Consider the following 26,400-nt stretch of genomic DNA (forward strand, 5'->3'; position numbering starts at 1 on the left):
CAAACATTTCTGACCCCAGCCTTAGGATTATTCCTTTCATGCTTCAACGTTGAGCTTACGTTTAAATTCGAAAGGTATTTATTTATTAATTGGACTTGCGGTCAGTAGAAAGTGGCTTAGGGATAACAGCGGCTCGGTTACGACAAACACGAGGTCTTCAATAATTCACCGTGGTGCCATGGACCGCTGCACAAGTCGTTAATCATGCTTCACTTTATTTTTACTCTTTTTTGCGGGGATGCACAAGCGTTAAATGTGTAGAATTGCACGGCCATTATCGAGCCGATAACAGCCAATGACATTACAGTTATCGACCCGATAGAAAAAAAAGTATTCACCTGAAGCCACACTTCAATATTCACTCAGTGGATAGAACATGTTACAAAGATTATTAACACTTAAGTTCCTCATTAAAATACACTTTGACTTCCTACAAAAGTAGGAGAAAAAATTGGTTGTGTCTCCTCTCTACCTCTTTATTATCTGTGCAAGGCGCCGTAAAGCTCAGCCAGTCTTAAGGGTCAGTATGTGTAAAAGCAGTGGCGATTTTTTTATTCCTACAGAAGTAGGAGCACACGTTGGTCGTGTCTACTTCACATCTTCATAAAGTACACGAGGCACCAGAGAGATCGACACACATAAATGAAATTGTGAGAATGTTGTGATTGTACTGAACTTTAGTGACTACATTGAGTTTTGTTTTAGAAAGTTTTTTTCTTTTGTCCTACTTTTGCACGGTTTGTCCGGGCAGTGGGCAGGGGACACCCTGAACTGGTTGCCAGCCAATCGCAGGGCACACAGGAACAGACTATTCACTCACTCAGTCACACCTAGGGACAATTTTTGACCGGCCAATTCACCTGAAATGCATGTTTTTGGAATGTGGGAGGAAACTGGAGTGCCCGGAGGAAACCCACGCAAGCACGGGGAGAACATACAAACTCCGCACAGGAAGTCTGGAGCTGGATTTGAACCCACGACAGGTTCTCATGACATGAACTGTGCCGCACAAGCGCTAACCACTGCGCTGCTGTGCTGCCCTGGAGTGCTCCTAATGAAATATATTGAATAGAGATTTTGGGGGGAATACAGATAAAAGAAATATAGAATCACCTATTTGATTACAGAAGAAAGCTATTGAAATTGTGCATAACACTGGATATAAAAACATACAGTTTTTAAAATCCAAACATGTTAAAATTGGAAGATATAGTGAAACCTAAATCCCTTTAGTTATTATACAAAGCAATTAAGCACTGACTTTTAACAAATATTCAACAGTTGATCCTCCTCAGAGCTGACACTCGTTACCTCATAGCAATCCATAAATCCACGGTCCAACGGGTTATTTTTTTATGGAACGATTTAAATTAGCTATTAATATACGTAGGGGACTGGCTGGCAACCAGTTCAGGGTGTCCCCTGCCCACAGCTGAGATGGGCTCCAGCACCCCTGCGACCTTACTGAGGATAAGCGGTGCAGATAATGGATGGATGGATGTATAAATATACGCATTTTAGATAAAAACTAAACAAGATTAATAGATCAAGTTTCCCTGGTTATTATATGTACAGTGGGTCAATAGTGATTCTATCATAAGTTTGACTTGTTATTTCTTTTTCATTTGTGGGGTTTGATGCAGTTTTGTTGTTTTGATTTTGAATATGTCTCCCCTGCAATGAAAAACATGAAATAGGGGTAGGCACTTAAAATCTTCGGCATCAGCCTACTTACTACTTTTGGGCACATGTTATCCATCGAATAATTTTATTGTGTTATTGTTTCCTTTTGTTAAACAATGACTGATGTGTTTTTTAAATGGGCTGTGCCTAAATAAAAAGCAACCACCAAGAAGGATCACAGAAAATATTAGGCTACGTCAAATAGTCAAAATTTGAAGAGAAAATGATTTTTAAGTTAATAACTCACAGTGAGCTGTTGCTCTTTGGACTCTCCAGTGTCCTTCATGCTAACTTTGGTTCACAGCCAAGTTCCGAGTCCATCACATTCACAGCGGACAGGTTCGGAGCGTCCGCCCGCCATGCCCCTTCCTCCTCGGCCTCCAGTCGGCGCCTTTACCAAACAAAACTCCTCCTTTTCTCTTAACTTTCTTCCTTCGCGGCGGTCCGGTGGGTTAAGTTAGACCCAGTTCAAGGTGCCGAACTCACCTTACTTCTTACCTTACTCCTGCTAGCCTGACTGATTGAGTGACTGAGCGTGCGCGTTCGCGATGCTCCCGTGCACGCGCACGTCGCCCCTGGAGACCTGAACGCGGTAAACAACAGCGACAGTGGCGAATCACGTGACGTGCACGAGCAAAATATTGGAGAAATATTTATGTATTAGAGATGAACAAACCCTTAATATTTTGATTAAATCAGTCACAGATGAATTTTACGGGTATTTTCGATAGTAATGTGACGGTATGAATTGTCATTAAAGTTTTTGTTTCCGAATACTGTTCAGTACAAGTAAATACAGTACTGTATAATTTTTTCAGATACTACATTACTTTGTCGCCACCTCTTGGAAAAATAGAAAACTGACGTGTAAATATACTTCAATACTAAAATATGTATCGTATATTTGTCGATAAACAAAACCTTTTACACATTGATAGCAGTTAAAAACGTTTGCATAACCTAAACTTTATTTTAACGTTCATTAAGACAACATAATCTTGAAATACGGGATAAAAAATGCAAAAATTGATATCATGTATTAGAAAATCAGCATTGGATTATTTTAAACAATATGTACATTGTACTTTATTTTTGTGTGTAAAAACTAAAAACTAATATCAAAGTTCGTATTTTATGATGGATGTTTTTGACACCTACCCCCAAATACACATCACAAAGCAAAAGTATTTTTAGATACTTTGGGGGAGGGGCTCAAAGAAAATAACTGTCAATTTGATTACCATCCATACAGGGCTAATTCAAATAAAATCAATGAGAAAATTGGGCTATACCAAGAACATTTCTATGGTTGTTACAAAAGCGGCAAGGGGAAAGGCGTTTGTTTTAAAAAATAAAAAGTAAATAAAAAGGGTTATTTTTTTCAACACTTCTTCCCCGTAGCAAGTCCGCATCAATTTTGAATTAATTTAATTCGTTGACATATGTCCGAAATATCCAAATACTGTAGAACTAATGCCGCGTTGAACTGATCGAAAACGCGCATGCGCACACACGGTGGCGTAGCAGAAATGCAGTGTACGGACTTGATTCTCAAAATGTTTATAATCTGTCACCGTTGTGATCAAACCTCAACGCGAGACGTCAAATATCCACATTTCAAGTGACTAAAATAGAACTCGGTTATTTTTTTGGTTTGGGTCATCTACGCACACGTCGAAGCTTCTCTGCCTAGTTGAGCTAAGCCTAGCTTAGCTTTCCAGCCGCTAAAAACAATGTGACACAAATCGACACGTTCCTCCAACAGTCGAGTGACGTGGGAAAATGTCTTTAAGAATCAGTAAAGAGGACGAGCTTTGTGGAACGAAAAAAGACATCGAGACAAGTCTTTTTCTTCGCGGAGAAGGTTGGCTTACTTATTGGGTTCGTTTACATACACGCGGAAATAATTGATGGCTCAAGTTCGTTCTATTTCTTTTTTTAGTCTATAAACAAATCGCAACTTTCCGTTTAAGTGTTGTTGTAATATTAGTTTATTTACTAGTAATTGTGTATCTTCCACAGGGTTGGGTAGGGTTACTTTAACTTGACTAATTTTGGATTACTCCAATATCAAATATGCTAATGAAAGTCAAAAGAAACTAAATATGAATAAAATTATGACTCTCAACACGTGGTAAGCTTTCCTTCCTGGCTTTGATCTCCGGCAAAACTAACATAAAATGCGACAGAAACAAAATGAAAATAAATCCAAACAGCTTGCCAACATCATTTTTGCCGTTCCATGTGTTCTGTTACTCCCCAAGCCTGCACCAAATTTAATAATTTTATCCATATTTAGTTTATTTTGTCTTTTATTAGCATATTTGGTATAGGAGTAATCCAAAAGTAATTGAAAGTAATCCAGTTAAATTAACCCTACCTAACCCTGATCTTCCATACCTGTCAACCTCCACGGCTCCATGCCCTTACAGTCGTATTTTACCTTGCAAAATACAAAATAATCTTGCACCATATTTCTTTTTCAAACGTGTTTATTTATGTAGTCTAACATGTTATATTGTACATGTGTTTTGTTGTATCATATATATTGTTAATAAACATTTTGTTGTGAGATCCTGAGTTGCTCGACATGAATGAGGTTTATTATAAAAAAGTTCAAAAATTAAGTAGCTTGGACGTTCACTGTAGAAGGAACAAATACATGCAAATATAATTAAGTAGTTCTTATTCAAATTATGAATTGATTTTCTGCTTTAAATTATTGTTGGTAATATACTGATTAAAGGGATAACCACAAACCTCTCTTTTTTTCTTTTTCTCCTTTTATACTTCTTTTTCCAACATAATTCGTAATATAATGCATCAAAGCAAGTGAGCCGTTTGAGAGCCAGCTCTCTTTAATGAGTTGAGCCGAAAAAGCCGGTTCTCTGAAAAGAGATGGACTTCCTTTCACAACACAACTACCACGGAATGATGCATGATGGGAAATCCCCAGGCGGCAGACGCATGCGCACAGTAGCATCAAGCCGCTCGCTTCGTTTGCAACGAAAAAAAACGATACCGAGGGTAGAGGCTACTGCGGCGAACTGACTTGATTGATTTGCCGTTTCGTGATAGTCGGTGTATACCGGATGATACCCATCATTTACAAATTTGCGTTTATCCGTACAGATTTTCTTGTACGTCCTACACGTCTTAAAATGCAAAATAAACGTACTTTGTACAGCAAAAACGTACAGGTTGACAGGTATGTTTTTATGTCTGTCTACCTTACTTCTACGACTGGAGTACACGAGAGACAGAATACATCAATTTCAGCTCATGAAGGGATCATCTCAAGAATGCCAGTGCGCAAGAATGTATCTTAGTAAAAACCAACTCTGGTCCTTATTAACAAAATACCATTGATATCCTTGGGCAACTGTTAAGCAACTTGAGCAAGTGTCCCCAAGGATGACTATGCTTACATCAGTAGAACAGTGCTCAATTTATCTCTGGGAACCCTTTCATATTTACATTTGTAATAGGCTTACAATAAACCTGTGGGTTGCACTTTTTTATATAAGAATTATGATAAACAATCTCCGTCTTTGCACTTATGAATATCATAGTCTTTGCCTTTAACTGATATATGCCCGGAATATTCCATAATAAAACCTTGGAATAAACTGCCTATTTCTCAGCTTTTGAAAACCTACTTCCTAGCTACCGTTAATCAAATGAACTCACCAATTTAAAAAGAAAACGGTATAAAAATGAAAAGTAGGGCAATGGAAAGCCAGGAAGATGGGCTGAAACCGGGGCTTGTTGTTAGTTCATTCATCAACACTATTTAAATAGGATTCTTTGAGAAACGTGATCACATCCGTGCAAATTCCTTAATGTAATAGTAGTTATTGTCATCAATAACCATTAGCATATCTGTGTTCCTCTTCCAAAGATTTTCCTCCTGAGGAAAAGATACCAGAGAACTTTCATATTAAAGAGGAAGAAGAAAAAGAAGAGATTTTCCAACTTAAAGAAGTGGCGCAACCGTCTTCCCAAATGACAAAAGAGGAGAAGCCAGAGCATCCTTGCACGATGGAGGAGAGAGAAGAGCCTCCCTTCATCGAAGAGGAGGATATCTTCAAGTTGCCGTTCACTGTTGTTCTTTTGGCGGATAAAGATCACAATGAAAGGGGAGAGGAAGATAAAGAGATTCCTCATTATAAGGAAAAAGTGGAGCAGCAGTTTCTTCACATTAAAAAGGAGGAGGATCCTGAATATGTTTGCATGAAAGAGAAGAGAGAAGAGCATTGCTACAAAGAATCACAAGCAGGTGGTCTCATCGCTCCACTATCCAATTATGATGACATGTCACCATGCACGTCTCAAATTGATGGCAATCGTGATGAGTCTATAAGTGCTGGGACATTTCACATTGACAACAAACGCTGGAGATGTTCTCAATGCAGGAATACGTTTTCCAGTAAAGGGAATTTGAAGGAACACATGGAGATACATACCGACGAGAAACTTTTTTGCTGCTCAATTTGTGGCAAAAGATTCACACACAAGAGATGCGTAATAAGACATATAAAAATACACACTGGGGAGAAACCCTTTTCCTGCTCAATGTGTTGCAAAACATTCACTGTGAAGCAACTATAATTTTCAAGGCATAACAGAAAGTGACAGAGACCATTGCAGAGAATCACAAGAGGACGTCTCTTGGCTGCACTATCAAATCAGAACAGCGTGTCCCCATGCACGTCTCAAAAAGACAAGTTGGCACATTGGAATGAAACGCTGGGAATGTTCTCATTGTTGGAAAACGTTGACAAGTAAGAGAAGTTCACAAGCCCTCACAAGAATCCACACAGGTGGGAAACAGTTTTTCCTGCTCAGTTAGAGGTCAGGCATTCCATTGGAAGAGTGACTTGACCAAAAACACAAGGACCCGCCCTCATGAGACTCTTTTCGTGCTCATTTTGCAGCAAAAGATTCTTTACGAGGGGAGAGTAGACAAGACATAATAATCTACAATGGTAAGAAACCATTTTCCTGTTTAATTTGTGGCCATAAGTTATCTTCCAAGAGACAGTCAAACAAGCACTTAAGGTGCACACTGCCTAGAGAAAATTTTCCCTGATCAGTTTATGGCAAAACACTTTCTGAGAAGGGAAGATTACAAACGCACATGAGAAGCCACACAGGGAGGGAGACCATTTTCCTGCTCGAGTCTTTGCAAAGTGTTCTGCAAGAATAAAAGCTTAAAACGGAACATGCGAACCCACACTGAGGAGAAACCTTTTTCCTGCTCTGTTTCAGAAAATTCTCCAGCATAGCAATTTTAATATCGCACAACAGAACCCACAGTGGAGTGAGTTTTCCAGCCGTGTTTGCCAGAAAAGCTTCACTCAATCCAATACTGTCAAGAGACACGAATTTCTAAATGCAAACAGTTGAATGTGATCTGTCTCCAGAAGATTTGTTGTGTTCTTGTGTCGCCCTCCGCGCGTCATAGGAAAAATGCGACCCGCGGGCAGCTGCCCGCCTCGCCCGTGCCTAAAACAGCCACTGCATTGGCAGAAACAATCAATTTATCACATACATTGAAAAAGGTTCAAAGTTATTTTACCACAAGATGGAGCTAAAAATAGTAACCCAAAAATCTCAAAGCAAATGCAAATATTTTTCAGATGTGTTGGTGCGGGGCTAAATAAACATGCATGCAGGATCTAGTTTAAAAAATAATACAAAAAATAACAATGAGTGAAAAAAGTAACGGGAAAAAATGTGTAAAACTCAGTCAAAAAATCTTGAAAGCTTTAAAAAAAAAAAAGCACTTAATTAAAAAAATTAATAAAAAGCAACTAATACCATGAAAACGCACAAAAGGTGTTGAAAATAGTTCAACAGTACTTAAAATCCCTAAAGAGTAATAAAAGTACTAAAATATACAAAAGACAAATGAAAATTACAAAAGTTTTCAAAGGTAAGCATTAAACGCATTTAAAGTACAGAATAGTACTATACAGCACTAGAAATGACAAATAACTAGAAAAAGCACTGAAAAGCACAAAAGTTATCATTAAAAAGAAGCGACAAGTACTATACGATACTACAAAGTACACAAATCCAAAAAGTACTAAAAGGCAGTGTTTTTCAACCAGTGTGCCAGGGCACACGAGTGTGCCGCTGGAATTTACCCAATTTTATCTTTCTAAAAAATCAGGCCATTGTTCAATATTTTCGCTATCTTCAGCCGAGGAACTGTAATAGTCATCCATATCAGTAGATTTTTATATACTAATTATCTGCTCATGAAATAGCACAGTACATTTAATAACTCAATTTGTTTAACAAAGCGGTTTAAGATTGCACTGTAAAAAACATACAGCACATCATTCTTTTTAAGTATTAATTTCTTCTTTTTATATACTAATTACCTACTCATGAGGTAGTACAGTGAAATATTTGACATAACTTTATTTTCAAACATTCTCTACGGACGATGTGCATCGGAAGTTTTTTATAAATAAAAGTGTACCTTGGTTCAAAAAGGGTTGAAAAACACTGCTGTAAGGTACCATTGTAACCCGAGGTAGACAGTGCAAAACTCTCAATACCTGCTGGAGTAAAAAAATAAATACAGGTGATATTTCTAGTCTGGCAATGAAATTTTAATAGATTTTTATTTTTCTAGTCGAAAACCAGAGGTTGGGTTTAAAAAGGTGTTATTAAAGGGACAATGTGTCATATTTAGCACCCCGTGGTAAAGATTGGATTCGTATACTAAGCAAAAACACAAGAACAATCATAAAAATAAATACTTTGTAAGAACTCGTGGGTGGATATATTTGCATTTATTTTACAGAAGATCCTCACTTGGGAGGTGATGTCATTGTCTGACATCTTGTTTCTACGGGTACCCAGAAACCTGTGCACAAAAATCAGAAGTAAAACTATCTGTTCTGGCCACTTTGAGCCTCCGTAGTTTAATTCTTCCTTGAGCTTTTTAGCACTTGTTTTTGGTCACATGACAAAACATTGACATAAAGGTGTCAAAAAACAAACACACCGCCCCTTTAAATGATGGTCACACACAAAACACACACACACATACTAAAAACATTTATTCAACACACAGACTCAAAATATTTTTTAAACAGATTTTGGCATCACTCTCAGTGCTTGTACATTTATGACATGCTGAAAAAATACTGTACAAGTTATTAATATGATTAATCATAATTAGCACACCAGGGGTTGTAATATTAGTTGAAATAAAAAAAAAAAACAGTTTTACAAATTAATGGCTCTGCAGTGAGTAGAAAAATAAAGAAATAGATTCAAAAAATGGCACAGAAGACAATAAGTCTCGAGAGATTTGCACACAGAAAAAAATGTGCAAAAAAATGAATAACCACAGTGTTTTGGACTCCAGAAGAACAGCTGAGGGGGAAAATAAGTGCACAAAAGAAGTGCACGTTTGTGTCTTTCAAACCTTCCATGAAGTCTTTTCTGGCGTTGAGTCGGGTGACGCCTCCCTGAAGAAAAAAAAAAAAAATCTATCGATGAAAATCCAGGGTTGGTTTATTCAGACTTGGAAATCGTTGCCGAAATGTCGCCGTTGCTCCTCAGTCATGGACAAGTACGTGGTCCTCATGCTGGGGGAATACTGAAAAGACATAAAATGAATATTTAGGACAATAAGGGTGAAATTAGTACATTTATTTTGAAATAACATGTGATAGGTCCCATAAACACAGGGGGGAGGCATGTTAGTTAATCAGGAATCTGGTTTCGAGACCTATTTGAAAAATAATTTTATTTTTCTTCTTGTTTTATTTTTTATTCCTCCCTTTTCATTTTCTATGGTTTTCTTTAAAAAAAATTATTCTTTGTTTCTCTTTGCTCCTTTGTTTTGTACTTTCTCTACTTTCCTTCCTCTTCTGTTATATTTCATTTTCGCCTCTTTCTATGTTCCCATTTTGTATTCTTTTTTTAATTTTTCCATCCCCCGTTTTCTTTTGTTTCCACTATTTTTCTTTTCCACTTTTTAAAAATTTTGCCAGTTTTTTTTCCCTTCTCTTTCTCTTTTGTATCCTTTTCTATCATGTTTTGCCTTCTTTTTTTTCCTGGAAAAGGGAAAACGTGTTTATATTTCTATATCATATACACTCACCAGACAAAAATAACTGCCAAATCAAATAATTTTGACCATTTTATTGATTTTTTTTCTTATTTTAACTACGAAATAACAAGTTAAAAATATGCACTATTTCCATAATCATACTCATCATAAAACAAGAATATAAAATATAGTAACAGTTTCTTTTTTCATTTTAATTTTCTCCCATCTTCTCTCTTTTGCCTTTTTGCCCTTAATTTTTGTGTGGAAAAAAACGTGTTTATATTTCTATATTATATACACTCTACTAGACAAAAATAACTGCAAAATCAAATAATTTTGACCATTTTATTGAATTTTTTTCTTATTTTAACTACAAAATAACACGTTAAAAATATGCACTATTTTCATAATCATACTTATCATAAAACAATACAAAATATAACAACATTTATCTTGAAATTAGAAAATGAAACATCCAAATCATTTCGACCATATTAAGATATATTTATTTTCTTAATAAAAAACAAGTTTTAAATAAGTCAGTAATCCTACTTTTCATCATTTAACAAGAAAAAAAAATGTAAAACATAGTCCACATTTTTATTAAACACAGTCCTATATGGCTAAAAAAAATAACCGATATTTGAGAGGGTTAAATTTAATTAGAAAATACATAAATTACGATAGTTTTATGAAACTACAGAAGCAAGATTAACATTAACCTTTGATTTATTCCTACAGAAGCTAATACCTTAAAATTTTGATAAAAACATGTCATACAATTGTCCACCGATGGATGCCAGATTCAAACTATTATTGCCGTGTGTATCGCTATTATCACAATACAAATAAAATTATTGCAAAATAGTGAAAAAAAAAAAAAAAAAAAAGCAATAGCGTGACAGTCATGCAAACTGCAGCGCCCTTAGTGGCCATGTAAGGGTAAGGAAAAGTCAGGGATGGAAGGGAAAAAAAAGACTTACTCTGCTTCTATATGGTTGAGAGTAAATCTTCAAAAGTTGTTTGGAAATGAAAGAAAAAAAGAGAAATGACGCACAAACAAGCCACACAAAAATAGATGTTAGCAAAGAGCACAAATAAGCAAAGCATAATGGCAGCAGTCACGAGAAACACTTTTTAAAAAAATTTCAACTGTGATCATTTCTATTTCTATCGGCAAGCCCCAGAAAAAAAAATAGGCTCGGGAGACTTTGATGCTAAACTATATCCACATCGCCAAGCGGTTAAAATTTGGTAACTTTCTCTTTCCCTCCTTGGGACAGTCGCTTTAAGAAATTACATCAGGGATTCTACCTAGCAACAAGCTGACAATTTGCTTTAAAAAGCCACAAAATTTCACCTTTTTGAAAGATTTTCGTAAACGTCAGCAAAGACAAAACCACAACATAGAATTAATACCACAAAAAAAAAAACAGTCGTGCGGACTTTGGTGCTTAATATATTCAAGCCCCCTAAAATTTTAATCTCAATACTTTCCCTTCCCCTTTTACCTAGAACGAAAAAGGGAATCATTGCGGTCAATTTAAGACATGAATACAGATGCTCCCCTACTTACAACCATTCGACTTCCGAAAAACGGTAGATACGATCATTTTTCTATGGTTGTCGAAAAATATTAGATTTTGTATTGTGTGTGCCTTTTTCCGAGTACAGGACATTACTGTAGAGCTTCTTTCCGCCGCGTGTGGGTCTGTGAGAGGTTACCCAGCATTCACCCCGAAGAAGAAATCCAGGTACCTCTTCCCAGTTCGTGTGTAAACATACTATTCTGTATCTCCGGCGTGCTAAAAACGTTCACATTTTCACTGTTTAAATGTGGTAATATGGTTAGTGTAAAGTGTAAAGAAGAGCCAAGCAGTTTCTTTTGAAATTGAAGTGGAATAAGAAAGATTGATGCGGTTGAGAAAATGTTTGGATAGCTTTTTTCTGGCCACCTTCTACTACAGAGGAGGAAGTCGCCTAATTCTTAAAGCCCATCTTCCAAAAGTAAGTTAAACTTAACTTCTTAATAGATCATATTATTTTATGAAATGTTTATTTTTTTTTGGGTACAAAACAGGTTACGTATACAAGCCTTTATCACATTATATAAACCATAAACATATATTCCGTACAAAATATAGCACTGAAGCAACTTATGAACAAATTCAACTTACGAACGATCGGACGGAACCTATCTTGTTCGTAAGTAGGTAAGCGTCTGTAATTCTACCGAGCAACAGGTAACAATTTGCCTTATAAAAAAAAAATCAATGAAATGTCAGCTTCTTCATTTCTTTTTTAAACGAGATCGAAGAAAAAAACGGTAAGATAATTTCCATCTGTAATACTGGGAAAATTTCCTACTAAACAATGATCACGTCACCTCAAAACATCAATCTCATTACTTCCCCTTCCTCTTTGCATGGATAAGTAATTGGGAGAATGGAACTTAATGATTTTTTTCATGATCCAAGAAGAAAAATATACATTTTATACATTTCTGTCAGGCTCCTAACTAGTCCTGTGGGACTTGAGGCTCAACGATGTTCACGCCACCATGAAATTGTAATCTTGTTAGTTGCCCCCTAGCAAGAAAAGGGACTCGGGACATTCAATTCCAGAATTACATTAATTATTCTACCTAGCAACAGGTAATAGTTTGGTTAAAAAATTAATGAAATGTCAGCTTGTTAAATTTATTTTTAACGTGACTGAAGAAAAAATATCATAACTTTTATCTCTGTCGATAACTACCGTATTTTCCGCACTATATGGCGCACCATGTTATAAGGCGCACCTTCAATGAATGATATATTTTAAAACTTATGCCATACATAAGACGCACCCCATTATAAGGCGCACCTTCAATGAATGATATATTTTAAAACTTATGCCATACATAAGACGCACCCCATTATAAGGCGCTATAAGTGCATGCTGGTTTAAGATCAGGTAATTGTGCAATTTTGTAATTGTAATCCTGTGCAGTCCTTCGAGACATTTTTGGGATTAAGGGCTATTTACGGTAAATAAATGTGACGACTTGACTACAGTAGAGAATGTAGTTACTTTATGCAACCTCTAGATGTTGCCACGCTCAAGGGAATGTCAACAAAACATTCAAAAAGGTCAAACTTTATTAACAAACAAGCTTTCCACAACTCCATTCACTCCCAAAATAAATAAACAGCCGTTTTATTATTTTCTCTGAGGTAAAGCATTTTCGTGACACATCTTTAACATCTTTGAACAACATCGACATATCATTTTATTTTTTGTCCATTTAGTCAACACGCAAAGAAAAAAACGTCTGATACTGTTATTTTAAATGAAACGTTAGTGCAATCGCAATAAAGTGACACTCGTAATGTGCAAAAACAACGAGTGCAAAGCAATAACATAATAACTGTAAAATGTAAAACGTAAACACACAAAAGAAAAACAAAGATCACTCTATAAGCTCCTCATCGACGAATCCCTCGAATTCTTCTTCTGCTGTGTTCGAATTGACCATATCTCAGTGAATGGGCCATCCAACACGTCCGGTGTTTTTGTGCCAGCGCTGTTGCCTTCATACGTATAGTTATCGTACTGACACTTCTGCTTGCCGCTCTTTGTTGAACAACCCACTGTTCAAGTGTCTCCTCTAACTCTGGCCATCTTGCTTTATTGCCACGGAAACTTTGTTGAGTTTTCCTTACTTGGCGGAGCTTATCTTCATCCTTTCTCCACTTCCGTACCATCGATTCATTTAAGTTCAACTCTCTCGCTGCCGCTCTATTGCCGTGTTGTGCTGCGTGACTGATCGCTTTGAGTTTAAACTCGGCGTTGTACGCGTGTCTCTTAACAGGAGCCATTTTCTTATACAAATGCACGTATGAAAGAGAATCTCGCTCTCTCTCTCTCTCTCGCTCTCTCTCTCTCTCAAACGTGACATTCTGAATAATTCTGCGTTTGTTTAAGGTAAATTGTGCTTTACATCTTCACCAGTCATAACCCTGGATTCAGACAAATACTGTATTTGTTGAATATGAATTAAGCAGTTTAATGGGGTAGCCATTTTGCCACTTAGTAAACAAATACAACACGAGCCCCGGCAACTACCAATCGTTTAATATTTCCCAGTATGCACAGCGCGAAAAATGGAGTCGGCGGCTGTTTCTCGTAGTTGCGAGACCTTGCGAATTTAATATTGAGCCATATATAAGGCGCACTGTGTTATAAGGCGCATGGTCAGCTTTTGAAAAAAAATAAGACTTTTAGGTGCGCCTTATAGTGCGGAAAATACGGTAATCCCAAAGGGACTTTGAAGCTAAACGATCGTCACGTTGCCATGAAAATATAATCTTGTTCTTTCCCCTTGCCTAAAAAGGTTTCGGAAACCTACCTAGCAACAGGTGAGAATTTGCTTTTGAAAAACAATGAAATGTCAATTGTTGTTTTCTAAAATTAGGATTACCGAAGGTGGCGGCGAACCTCGTCCAATTAGTGGCACGTTCTCAAAGCGGGGGTTCCCTCCGAAAAGCGCCGTCTGGTTCCTGAAGGAAAGCGAGACGCGTCAAACAACGTAAAGGAGGACATTTGGGGGGGGTTTAGGCGGGCTTACATGTAGTCGGGCATGGGGGGTCGGGAGATGGGAGCCGCGGAAGGCTGCAGGCTGATCTGGCTGCCCATGCTGCTGCTGTAACTGCAGAAGCTGTGGATGGTGTTGTGGTTGTGGGAGCCAATCCGGTTGCGGCGGGGGTTAAAAGGGTCTTCCTCGTCCATGTCGTCATAGTCTTGCTCGCTACGGGCCAATACAATTTTTGGGGTGAAATATTTAAAAGCATTGTCGATTAACCTTCAAGCCCCCGTGTGTAATATTTGACTACCGTTGCCACATTAAGCAGCAACACAGCAGACAAACATGGCAGCCACTTAAGTAGGGATTCCATTATGTTAAAGAAATATTCTCAATTTTTTTATTTTTTATAAAAATTATCATTGGTATGATGGTTCATGTGTTTTTTTGTACTAGGAGGCACGAAATATTATTACACACTGTCCCTTTAAGAGAGATGCTACTGTTAGGTTAACGAAAACTAAATTCCAGTATACCCCAGGATACAGCGACCCCGCCTTATGACGTTTTCACTTCACAGGGCATTTACCCCACTATACCACATCAACAGATAATTTTGTGTGTCCAAAAACGTATAAAATTTGAACTTTGTAATGTTCTACACGACTGACAGACTACTTCTTTAAGATACTCGTCTGCTATCGGTCAACATCATTCAAGATGCTGGTCTGCTATTGGTTTGCGTCACAGCATCATGAAAATGCTGAAATGCTATTGAACTAGCCCCCACAATGCCCCTCTCCTCTTTCAGACCAAAATCTCCTCTGCTTTGTAAAGACTTTATTGTGTTTATTTGCTATGGTCCTGAAGGATATTATACATTTGACTATGAAGGATTTTATATGATTGAATACAATACATTTATTGAGTGCAATGAAGATTTTCACCGAGTAGGCTTAAGTTCAATGAGCAGTGAAAGTTCAGGGCACCCTGGTTGGAAATATTGTTTGAGGCTAATAAGATAATCAGTGCATCCAGATGCGGATGGGCCCTGATGATTGTTTTGAGAGACAATCTGCTGTTTTGAGTTTTCCAGACATCGAGGCGAGGTGGTGGAGCCCACGTGGGGGTTCCCTGGCACGCCCATGGGAGGAGCCGGCCAATCAACTTGCAGAAAGACGTAGGACGAGAGAGAGAAGGCTTCCCAGAAACTCCGACGACACTAATTCCACTAAATCGGCCGATTTCGATGGAGTTCACTTAGTTAAATTGTTTAAGAAATTAAATCTGCCCCTGTGTGGAAATGTCGGTCTCTTGTTCATCTTTTCCATCAAGAAACGAGCACGCATTGTTAGATGAATGTAGGTTGTGTTTGGTTAATGGAGTCAGATAACTAATTCGAGCAATTTGGTAAACGGTACATTTTAATATTTATTTCCTAACAGTCCCAAGGTGTGCAGTGATGATAAAGGGAGAATCAAAACATGATAACCATGGAAAGGGAGCTAGTGGTGATCCAGAAATATGAGGAAGGCACACGAATTGACTATCAGGATTGTATTAAAAAAAATAACAAGGAGATAAAAGGATTATTGTGTATTATTTAGCGCCGCCGGGTGGTAAAAAACCTAATTGAGAAAATAACTATTGATTTAATGAATAAGCAAAAGAACATGAACTATCGTATAAACATGTATATTTTCAAATACTCATAGGTCGATAAATTTTATTTTACATACCGTTAGGCTCACCTGGAGGAATCAGACATGATTGTTTGCCATCTTACTGCTTTAGGTACCCCCCAAAATCTTGTAGGCCGGGCAAAAATAGAAAAATCGGTGCTGTTTGGGCATGAGTCTTTCGTTTGCATACTTCCTTGTGCTTTGTAGCAATCATTTTGGGTTGCAGTACTCACTGTATCCACATGTAGTGGTCAAATATTACAGCGTGTCCCTTAAAGCAAGGAAATATTCTAAGGCATGACAATCCCCGCCAGTGAAAGATTGAAAATCTCCTTTTAAATTTGCCGTTGCCTCCCACCCTGTGCATCCACTCAACTGTACCAGCTAAAGTCACATTGCATCAAAGGTAAATATGTATATTTTATTCAATCTCATATTGCACATAAGCAGTACTTTATACCATTTTGTTGTTTCAATATTTTTTAATCTAGGGTACTGGTGGTTCAGACTGCATTAGCTAATAACCATTAGGTTTCTATCCCCCGCTACAAGGGAATTTCACTGACCTGCTAGCAATCTGTCTCCAGGCTCTAGGGATAGCACACAGCATGACAGTGAAGGCACACGCCGCTAGCACGGAGAAGAGGCACAGGTAAAGTACGCCCTCCACGCCGTCATAGCAAACGCCCACCATGGCGTCCAGGTAGTCCTGGGAAAAACGCACGGAGAATTCACATGCTAGCTCGCGTGGCTAGCTTACGTGGCTAGCTCGCACCGATGCACCTTGTTGAGCCCCCTGCAGTCCAGCAGGGCCGTCAGCTGGTGGAGGCTGGCCTCCGAGGAGTTCAGGACACGCTGGATACCCATTAGGTCTCGCTGTTTGGACAGGGACAATGTTTTGGTATGGGTTGAGGGTGGGGTTGTGATTTTCTTGGGGGCTCACCTCAGCTGTAGGGAAGAGTGGCACGGCGAACTGAAGCAAGCCCTGGATCTGGATCTGCATGGTGGTCAGGGATCTCTGGAAAAGTGTCAGAGGCTGCAAACAAGGCGTTATTATTTATATGAATTTATAGTTACCGTATTTACTAGTGTATAACACAAACTCGTGTATAACGCGGACCCGTTGTTTTTGATTACTCTTTCTTAGCTCAAACTTTGCAGTTTGATGCAACGGGAATAGAACCCCAGTCGCTGCTATAAGAGCACCGATTTATAACCAGTTGTCGCCAGTAGTATAGATTAAAACTCAAAAACAGTAAAAAGTCCTTACAGTATTTTTATTCATACCGTTATTTATACCATTATATCATAACTAACATTTGTCTCTGGTACCAGTTTTTTAATGGTACCAGAGATAAATGTTATTTATGTTCTGCGTTTCACATGTTACAATGACAATAAATTTGAAAGAATAGAATTTATCAACATTGTAACGTGTGAAATGCACGACGGAATTAACATTCTCTCTGGTACCTTGAATAAAGGTGATGAGATAAAATCCAAATTCTTTTCATCAGTCATCTGTATCAATGGTGGTCCAGTGGTGACACTCTTACTGCTGCAACCCGGGTTTGAATCCCGTTACAATCAGTGTTGTGCAATATTATGTTTAAACCCTAAGTATAACGTGCGGTCTCAATATTATTTTTAGGTAGGATACAGATACTCGACTTGAGTAGTTACCTCATACCAATAAATTGAGTAAATAAAAGAGGATTCCATTAACCTTTCATCCGGTAGTTTATATCAAGTTCCTATTTCGGAAACCGCCACTAGGGGGCATCTTATACAGGGACCATAGTGATAAAACCAATTTAACTAGGGCTATTATCAGATACCAAATAACATTATATCTGGCATTCATTATTGCCCATTCCTAGTTGATATACTAACATATAATAATAAAATATTAATGAAACATGAAACAAATAATGACACGTTTTGAAAGCCAGACTCAAAACCCAATTTAAAAACCCTAATACTGGAATAAAAAAATGCTCTAAAAACAAAAAAGGAACAAAAAAAAACACAGGCTTCAGTCTATAGACCACAATCCTTCAAACCCTGAAACTGTATTTGAAGTTCTGATTTTAGCGAGCTAAAAGTAAAAAATATTCGAAAAAGTTATATTCTAAAACATGTTTAAAAACAATCTCATTTTAAAACCTTATTTTAAACTAATCAGATGGCCAAAAATGAAAATTATTTGAAAATTTATAATCCAAGCTTCATTTGAATCTCTAATCTTGTTTGACACCTTAAACTGAAAATGATTAAGCTAGCTAAAATGTCAGTTATTTTAAAAATGGTCGATTTGAAGCCTTAATTTGAAACCCCAATCTTGTTTTGAAACCCTAATTTGAAACGCTGATTTGAGCATGTATGATATGCAAATAATTTGACAAGGTTTCAATCCAACCCTTTTTAGAAACCCTATTTTTTTAATAACCTTAAAGCTTCCATAATCTATGATTGTAGCTAGCTAAATATGTAAATTATTCAAAAAGTCCAGTATTTGAAACCATAATCTAGTTTTAGAACCTTAATTTGAAATGAAATGTAAATTATTTGAAAAATATTCTAATTGAAAGTTTGTTTAGAACCCTAGCAAGATTTAGTAATTAAACAATATGGCTGCCAATCAATCAAAAAAATAGAAATCCTTGTGAGAATGAAATCCGACTGAACGCTTGAAACCCTAATTCGACCTTTAAACACCAGATCTCTCAAAAGGGGTGGAGCTTGTACTATTTACAACAGCCAATCAGGGACCTCCTTTGTGCTCTTTAAACTTTGCTAACTTGACACTCATTAACTATGATGATGTTTACCTGCTGGTACGGGTTGGTGAGCGTCTGGTTGCAGTAAACGTAGTAATGAACGATATCTGCAAAAAAATAAATCTGAATCAAGGAGACAAGAACTCGACTCGGCGCCGTACCACGTCACACCTGTGCCGATGACGCCTTTGATTTGATTCATGATGAACTTGTCAGGCGCCACGCAGAAATCGCTGGTGCCCTATAAATACATCAAAAGACGTCAGATCAGATGAGCTCAAATTGGATGCCAAAAACCTCCAGCTAGCTTGAAACCGTAACCCTGACCTCATTTTGAAAACACGAATTCCGAAATTATTACTTTTTGAAAAAGTCAATCAAAAATCCAAACTGGGCTTGAAACACTAATACAAAAACCTAACTAAGCCTTGTTTAAAAAATAAGGTTCAAAGCTTAAAAGTGATTTGAACCTTGACTTGTTATCTTAATTTTGAACCATAATCAATGCTTGGACAACATTTAAAACCTAAAAATGATCTAAGTTGTTAACCTCAAAGCATAATGATAACTTGGAACGCACATAGAAGCCCTAACTTGATACTTCTAGTCCATATGAAAATAACTTATTAGAAAACAAACCCAGTCACATAAATTAATTTCAAACCTAAATTATTGCTCAAAACCTAACCAAATATGAAATTCTCCATTAAGCAGTTTATTTTACTCAGGCAAACTCTGGATAAAAAAAAAACCAATCCAATCCAGAGTTTGAACTTAAGATGAAAATTTTACCCATATTTAACACCCTACTTTGAAACCTCAACTTTTAACTTGAACTGAAACACACATCTTTGACAGCTTACTTTGAAACCCTAACTTATAATTGTAGATAAAACTATTATGCAACTGAGACACCCTACATTGAAACCAACTTTGAACCTTTGCTGAAACCCTTACCCAGCTTTAACACCTTACCCTGAAACCCTAACAGAGCTTTGAAACCATACCATAAAACCCTAACCTAAAATTGATCAGAACCCTACTTTGAAACCTTAACTTTGGAATTTAGCTGAAACTCTTTCACAGCTTTAACACCCTACTTTGAAACCCCAACTTCAAACTTCAGTTGCAACTCAAACCCCTCATTGAGACCCAACTTTGAACTTTAGATGAAATCCTTACCCAGCTTCGACACCTTACCTTGAAACCCCAACTTCGAACTTCAGTTGTAACTCAAACCCATGATTGAGACCAAACTTTGAACTTTAGATGAAACTCTTACCCAGCTTTAATACATTACCTTGAAACCCTGACTTTGAACTCTGATACCCTCACTCAAGTTTGACACCTTACTTTAAATCACTAACAGAACTTCAGTTGAAACCCTTATCCAATGGACACCCTACCTTTCAACCTTAACTGGATCTTTATCCGAAACCCTTACCCTGCTTTGACATCCTACTTTAAAACACTGGCTTGAAACCAATCTTTGAACTTGCTGACCTTGCTTGAACCCTCACCTTAGAACCGTAACCCAGGCTTGAAACCCGTCCCGTTAGATGAAAGTCATTTCTAACTTTTAAATGGCTGTAAACTCACCACGGCGGCGGCCAGTTCTGCTCCCAGTGAGGCCCAGCTGAGTATTAAGGTCAGTACGCCACAGAGCATCATCCTGGTAGGGCATTTAATAACATTTAGATAGATAGATAGATAGATAGATACTTTGTTCATCCCCGAAGGGAAATTCACATTTCCAGCAGCATCCCTAACAAGACACACACTCAAATACTACAGGAACAACAAGGCGCTCTATAACGACAACACAATGACACAATGATGTCAGTGAAATCCCAACTCTTAAAAGGTTCGAGTGACATTTACACATTGGATGGAATTTAGCCTGCTAGCTTACGCCGCTAACACAATTCTGTGCCACGAGTTTTTTGCCTGAATTCCACTCGAGTGCGTGAAAAAGAGCATTCCCGAGAGGACCTTGGAGCCAAATACGGGTTGAAGTAGGGTGGCTAGTATCGGCGCGGCGCTGAGCGATCGAGGGCGACAGGGCGATGCACGGATGGATGGACGGACGTTCCGGTGGATTTCACGCACCCGTGAACCCTAACCCCCTGCAGGAGTCCGGCGCTAACTACAGGCTAAGCGGAGTGAGGACGCTAGCCTTTACTGTAGACTGCTAACGTTAGTGATGCAAATATAACATTTTAGTGGGTTTTAAGGATAGTTTAGGTTAAAAGGTTTTTTATAGCCCACTAACTTCAAATATCAAGATCCTTGGGGCTGTAATTCAGTGTTAAGGTTTTATGTTACGGTTTTAAACCAGGTAGGGCTTTAGATGTGATTTAAAGTCACAGAAAAGCAATTTTCAAGCACTTTCAAGGCCGTTTTTTTCCCAGAACGTTCAAAAGGAAAAAAATCCAGCACCCATCAAAAGAACATTTTTTTGTTGACTTTGATGACAAAAATTAAGTAACTATCTTGCTGCTAGCACAGACTTTGTGCTTTTTTTCAAGCTGTTCCCATCTATAAGCTTTAATAATTTTGTGTCAATAGGCTGCTATAAACTGACATGAATTCTGCCTCTACAATGCTTGGCTACGTCATACTTGTTTACAAACACTGAGAGGGCTCTATAGGTGTTGGGTAGTAATAGAGTTTAATACAGAAAATTATAAAAGAAAGAAGGTACTGTAAGTATAAAAACAGGAAAATGAGCCAAATTTGGACTCATTTTATCAATATTGATTGATCTGAAGCAGAGTCCATTCAATCTTGCAATTGACTACTGACTTTTTGCTTTCTGTTTTACTTATTTTATCATTTTTTGCGTGTTTTTCAAAAGATCTGTGTCCAAACTGGTAAAAATAGAATTTTAAATCGTTGTTTTTTTCATTTCATCATTTATAGCACTAAAGAGTTCATATTATCTGACTTATATTGTAGATCTGCGAATATTTAAATGTATATTTCTTGTGTTTTTCAGGGATCCCCTGCAAAATATACGGAATAATTAATTACTAAATAATTTCATCCATAATGTTTTATTATTATTGTTAATATTTTATTAAAAATAACGAAACATCTGAAGAGCTGTTTGGGAGCCCAAGGGGCCGGCAGGCTCTTCTCAGTGAGTCGAGCCAAGAGAGCCGTTACTCTAAATAGAGCTGTCCTCTTAGGTGTGACCAGAAGACGCTTTGCAATGACAAGCCACCAGGAGGCAGGTTGGCGTCACGCACTTTTAAAAACAATTCTTCATTTATTGTATGGCCTATAGAGTCAAACTGTCTAAAAACATGGCAATGGCAACAATTTCAAGCATATACAAGCACTTCACCCAAAATTCTATCATTTTCCTAAACTTGAAAACACAACCATAAAATGTAAGCATTTCCAAGGACTTCAAGTACCCATACGAACCCTAAGACTATTAAATTTACAATTTCAAAGCAGCTTCGCAGTTTAAAATTTTGAAAGTAGTAGGATAGGGTTTTAAATTAATCATCAAATTAAGGTTTTAAGACCAATTTACAACTAGGGTTGTAAATGAGTTAGGAATTCGAAATGCTTTTTCAATACTTTATGATTTTCATATTACTTCATTCAAAATTAAGTTTGAAGATTTTAGGAGTAAGGTTTTAACAAGGGTTTTATAGCCAAGTTTCATGCTAAAGGTTTAAAGTAAGGTTTTAAGACGAGGTTTCAACTAAGATTGTTGAACTAGGTGAATTCAGTAAAGGGCTTTAGAGTACGGCTTTAATGATGGAATGTTTATGTTTATGATAAGACTCTGGCATAAAGGTTTTGAGAGTTTAAAAGGTTACTAGTAAGTGTTTCATGCCAGTGGCAAGCTTTGTTTTGGCGTTTAAAGCACATGCGAAGGGTTTAAAGTATAATTTTAAGTCAAGGTTTTTGACCAAGTGAAATCAAGTTAGGGTTTCTGAGACAGGCGTAAAATGGGATATGGTTTGAATTTAAAAAAAAATAAAATGATATGACTCCAAAAAAGGTTTTAAGAGTTTGAAATTTTGGCTTCTAGTAAGGGATTTATTGCAGTGCCAGTTACTGAAAGTTAAGGGTTTTGAAATTAGAGCTTTAAAAAAAGGTTGGGATATAACACCTGTGGTAAGGTTTGAAAGTTGGGTTTCAAGGCAGGGTTTGACTTTCTAAAGCAATATTCCTTTTTTCATGAAATGGATATCGGATCTGTAGTAGGGCTTTTAATTAAGACGTCAAAATATGGCTTCAACTAACTGCTAAGGTTCAAGTTACAGCTATGGTATCAAATTAGGGGTTTAAGACAGTCTTGAGAGGATTTTAAAGTAGTAATTTCCACCGCAGGGAAGGTATTACTCGTTTGAATTGTTAACGATTCGCTTGTCGAGGGAAGAGTTGCTCCGCTGATTAAATGTGAGTACAGCTTATATTGTATGCTAGCTCTGATTACAGCGCCGAGGACACGGCACTCACGTGGTGAGCAGCCAGCGAGACTGCTTGGCAAGTCCCAGACAAGCCAGGAGGCAGATGATGAGGTCAAGGATGAGGAGCAGCAGGTAGGCCAGCCACCTGACACACAAAAACCACATTAGTATAAAAAACCTTACCCTCATAACACGTTTGCCGAGTAAGCAAATTGATTCAACAACTCATTTTGTCTTATTGTCGCGTTTCTTTGGGTACGGTTTCAACGAATATGAATTAGATGCCAGGGTTTCGATCTGTAGTAGGATATGAAACAAAGGTCAGAAGTTGAAAGTGGTGTTTCAGGTTTAGGGTTTTAAATTAGGGTTTCAAGCCTGAATTTGAAGATCAACTTTGAATTTCAAGTTAAGGAATCAAGTTAATGTAAGAGTTACAAGCCAGAAATGGGGTTGAAAAAAAGTGATTTCATATTCAGGTTTGTAGTCAAAATTTTTTTTTAATTTTTTTTAGTTTGGATACTGTGTCCTAAAAAGGCTTTCAAAGTTCAATTTTGGACTTAACAATCGGGTTTTAAGAATCAGACATTTAAATTGGGGTTTTAAAGACACGGTTTGTATATTAAATTTGAGTTTCCTGTCAAGGTAAAGTTACAAGACAAGGGTAAGGTTTCAAACAAGAGTTAAAGAGGTAAAGTTAAGGTTTGAAACTTTCATTAGGGCTTTTAAAATAAGAAAATTACCCATTTAAAAATAAAAGTTAAGGTTTCCTATCATAACGTTTCAGGACATGTTTTGGATATCAAATAAGTAATTCAAAAAATGTTCTTTTTCCTTTTTGTCAAATAGTTAAAAATCAAAAGTAGGATTAGTATTTTCAATTAGGGTTTTGAGTACGAGTTAGGGTTCTAAACAAAATCTTCGTATTTTTACAAGATTTAAAATTATTTTGTTTGTTTTTTTCTTTCTTTTTAATGACTTTGTAATTGAAAGTAGGGTTAGAATTTCAAATTAGGGTTTCAAGTCAGAGGTATGGTTCCAAATAAGATCTTTCTTGGAAGGGTTGCACAATTTCAAATTAGTCGTTTTAAATTGTATATTTTTCCAGTTATTGTTTTTTCTAGTCAAGGCTGCGGCATTAGGAACTTGTTTCCAAAATAATATAAACAAAACTTCATATCAGAGTTAGGATTTTAAACAAATCATTTCTTGGCTGGGTTGCAAGATTTCAAAATTGGGCTTTCAAATTATATATTGTTAATGAAATAGTTTTTCTAGTCAATTTGAGGGCATTAAGAAGTTGTTTTTAAAAAATCATAAACAGAAACTAACGTTTGAAGTCAGGGTTAAAGTTTCAAACTATATCTTTCTTGGTAGGGTTGCAAGATTTCGAATTGGGCTTTCAAATTATGTATTTTTCCTTGAGCTTGAGTTTTTCTAGTCAAGGTGAGGGTGTTAAGAGCTTGTTTTTGACATTACATAAACAAATATTAGGGTTTGAAGTCAGGGTGTCAAACGAACTTTCGCCATAGGGTTACAAGATTTTAAATTACAATTTCAATTATGTATTTTTGACGCAAGATTTCTCATTAAAGTGCATTAAAACTTTTGCTCTAGGATTACATAATTTTAAAGTCGAAGTTAGGGTTTCAAGCAGCTCACCTGTAGTACTCCATGGTTGCCGCCTGCCTAGCCACCGTCGCCAGGTTGACATCGGCCTGGACCCAATCGGGCAGGCCCACCAGCTGCTTGATGATGTTGTCGGCCATCTGTTGCATGAACTGAAGCGTTTGCACGTAGTCACCTCGTGTGGAAAAGATTTCATCCAGCCGAGCTAGGTGGCGCTGTAACCCGCTCTTCATGTTGCCCATCGTGGCGCTCACCTGCAGCTCACGGCACCGAAATACAAATTTGCGGTAAGGCTCCCGGATCACGGTTTGAAAACAGGCGGCTGATGGAGAGCTCCACATTGGGATTCAGTAGTAGGGTTTAAAATTAAGGTTAAGAACGGGTTAGGGCTTCAAATGTAATGTAAAGTCGTGGAAAAAGACTTCAATTAAGTGTTTTTTCCCGAACCCAGTATATCTGATCCTTCATTTCTCAGAGCACCATTGTCATCAGTGTAGTTTTATAGCTAGCTGTAGACTGCTAATGTCAGCAATGCCAATCTAAAAATGTAGTGATATGTTTTTTAAAGACTAAGTTAGGGTTTAAAGTTGTAGGGTTTTTTTTGGTACACTTATAGGATCTTGAACTATAAATATCAAGTTTCATAGTGTTGGAATTCAGTGTTGGAGTTTCAAATTGTGGTTTTAGGCCAGGTAGGATTTCAAATGCGATTCAAAGTAGCGGAAAAACACTTCAATGTAGTTTTGTAATTTTAAAGCAGATTTACAGTTAGGAATTTGGAAAATCAAGAGGAGGATGGGGTTTCAAATTCAGCGGTAAGGTTTCGAATATAAATCACAATAGGGTCTTAAGACAAGGTTTTTGACAAGGGTTGTTAAATTTAGTGAATTTAGGTTAGGGCTCCGGGGTACGGTTTCAATATTAGAATAAGCTTTCAATGAACTCAATAAAGATTTTCATGTTTAAAATCCAAAATGTTTCAAGAGTTTAAAAGTAAGGATTTTAATTAGGAATTAAAGGCAGTGCCAGTTACTGACACTTATGGTTCTTTTTCCTAACAGAAGTAGGGGTTTTATAATCAGGGCTTTAAAACAAGGTTAGGATTTAACAGGTTTCAAGTTGGGGCAGAGTCTCAGATTAAGGCTTCAAAGTTGGGTTGGATTTTCTAAGGAGGTTTTCACGTTTCATGATATGGATATAGGTTTGAGGTAAGTTATTAGTTAAGGTGTTAAAAAAGGGCTTTGAATAATTCACTGTTAAGGTTTCCAAATTGGCCGTCAAATAAGGTTTCAAGTAGGGTTCAAAATAGTGTTTCAATGAGTTTCAACTAGGATTGTTGCACTAAGTGTGTTGGGTTTTGGAGGAGAGTATAAAAAATGGGATGAGGTTTTAAAATCAATTGATTCATGATAAAACTCCAAAATACGGTTTCAAGATTGAAAGTTAGGCATTTACTAAGGTATTTAAAGCTGGGTCTTTAACGTTGGTTATGGTTGCGCTCACCGGTTTTCAAATCAGCGGTGAACAAACCCCTTGGAGGAACGCGGCAAAA

General features: G+C 37.2%; 2 protein-coding genes and 1 long non-coding RNA gene across 8 annotated transcripts in view; 1 reads left to right on the forward strand and 2 right to left on the reverse strand.

Moving 5' to 3' along the window:
* The window catches only part of kif19 (kinesin family member 19), a 35,226-nt gene extending 31,832 nt beyond the window's left edge, over positions 1-3,394 (reverse strand). Inside the window, exons 1-3 of one of the 2 annotated variants that reach the window (XM_088323807.1) lie at positions 3,355-3,394; positions 2,182-2,266; positions 1,931-2,115 (exon numbers count right to left, since the gene is read on the reverse strand). In XM_088323807.1, coding sequence (XP_088179933.1) covers positions 1,931-1,969 — 39 coding nt within the window. In that variant the 5' untranslated portion in view covers positions 1,970-2,115; positions 2,182-2,266; positions 3,355-3,394. Of the gene's footprint in view, positions 1-1,930; positions 2,267-2,359; positions 2,554-3,354 lie in introns of those variants that run through there. The other variant, XM_088323806.1, reaches the window with a different exon arrangement.
* On the forward strand, positions 3,194-11,517 carry LOC148347342 (uncharacterized). 2 transcript variants are annotated; one of them, XR_015848046.1, is made up of 3 exons: positions 3,194-3,547; positions 5,585-6,671; positions 11,438-11,517. It is a non-coding gene; the product is annotated as an uncharacterized LOC148347342 (long non-coding RNA). The 2 variants fall into 2 exon arrangements; XR_015848045.1 differs by lacking the exon at positions 11,438-11,517 and having other exon boundaries at positions 5,585-7,098.
* The window catches only part of ttyh2 (tweety family member 2), a 46,955-nt gene continuing 29,302 nt past the window's right edge, over positions 8,748-26,400 (reverse strand). Inside the window, exons 4-15 of one of the 4 annotated variants that reach the window (XM_088323809.1) lie at positions 24,882-25,108; positions 23,272-23,367; positions 20,389-20,461; positions 18,961-19,030; positions 18,841-18,896; positions 16,953-17,045; positions 16,793-16,885; positions 16,576-16,718; positions 14,373-14,552; positions 14,226-14,304; positions 10,747-10,773; positions 8,748-9,307 (exon numbers count right to left, since the gene is read on the reverse strand). In XM_088323809.1, coding sequence (XP_088179935.1) covers positions 9,227-9,307; positions 10,747-10,773; positions 14,226-14,304; positions 14,373-14,552; positions 16,576-16,718; positions 16,793-16,885; positions 16,953-17,045; positions 18,841-18,896; positions 18,961-19,030; positions 20,389-20,461; positions 23,272-23,367; positions 24,882-25,108 — 1,218 coding nt within the window. In that variant the 3' untranslated portion in view covers positions 8,748-9,226. The remainder of the gene's footprint in view (positions 9,308-10,746; positions 10,774-14,225; positions 14,305-14,372; positions 14,553-16,575; positions 16,719-16,792; positions 16,886-16,952; positions 17,046-18,840; positions 18,897-18,960; positions 19,031-20,388; positions 20,462-23,271; positions 23,368-24,881; positions 25,109-26,400) is intronic. The other 3 variants (XM_088323810.1, XM_088323811.1, XM_088323812.1) reach the window with 3 other exon arrangements.

Source organism: Urocampus carinirostris, chromosome 19 (assembly GCF_059441175.1).
Source record: "Urocampus carinirostris isolate Australia breed hairy pipefish chromosome 19, RoL_Ucar_1.0, whole genome shotgun sequence".
Lineage (NCBI taxonomy): Eukaryota > Metazoa > Chordata > Actinopteri > Syngnathiformes > Syngnathidae > Urocampus > Urocampus carinirostris.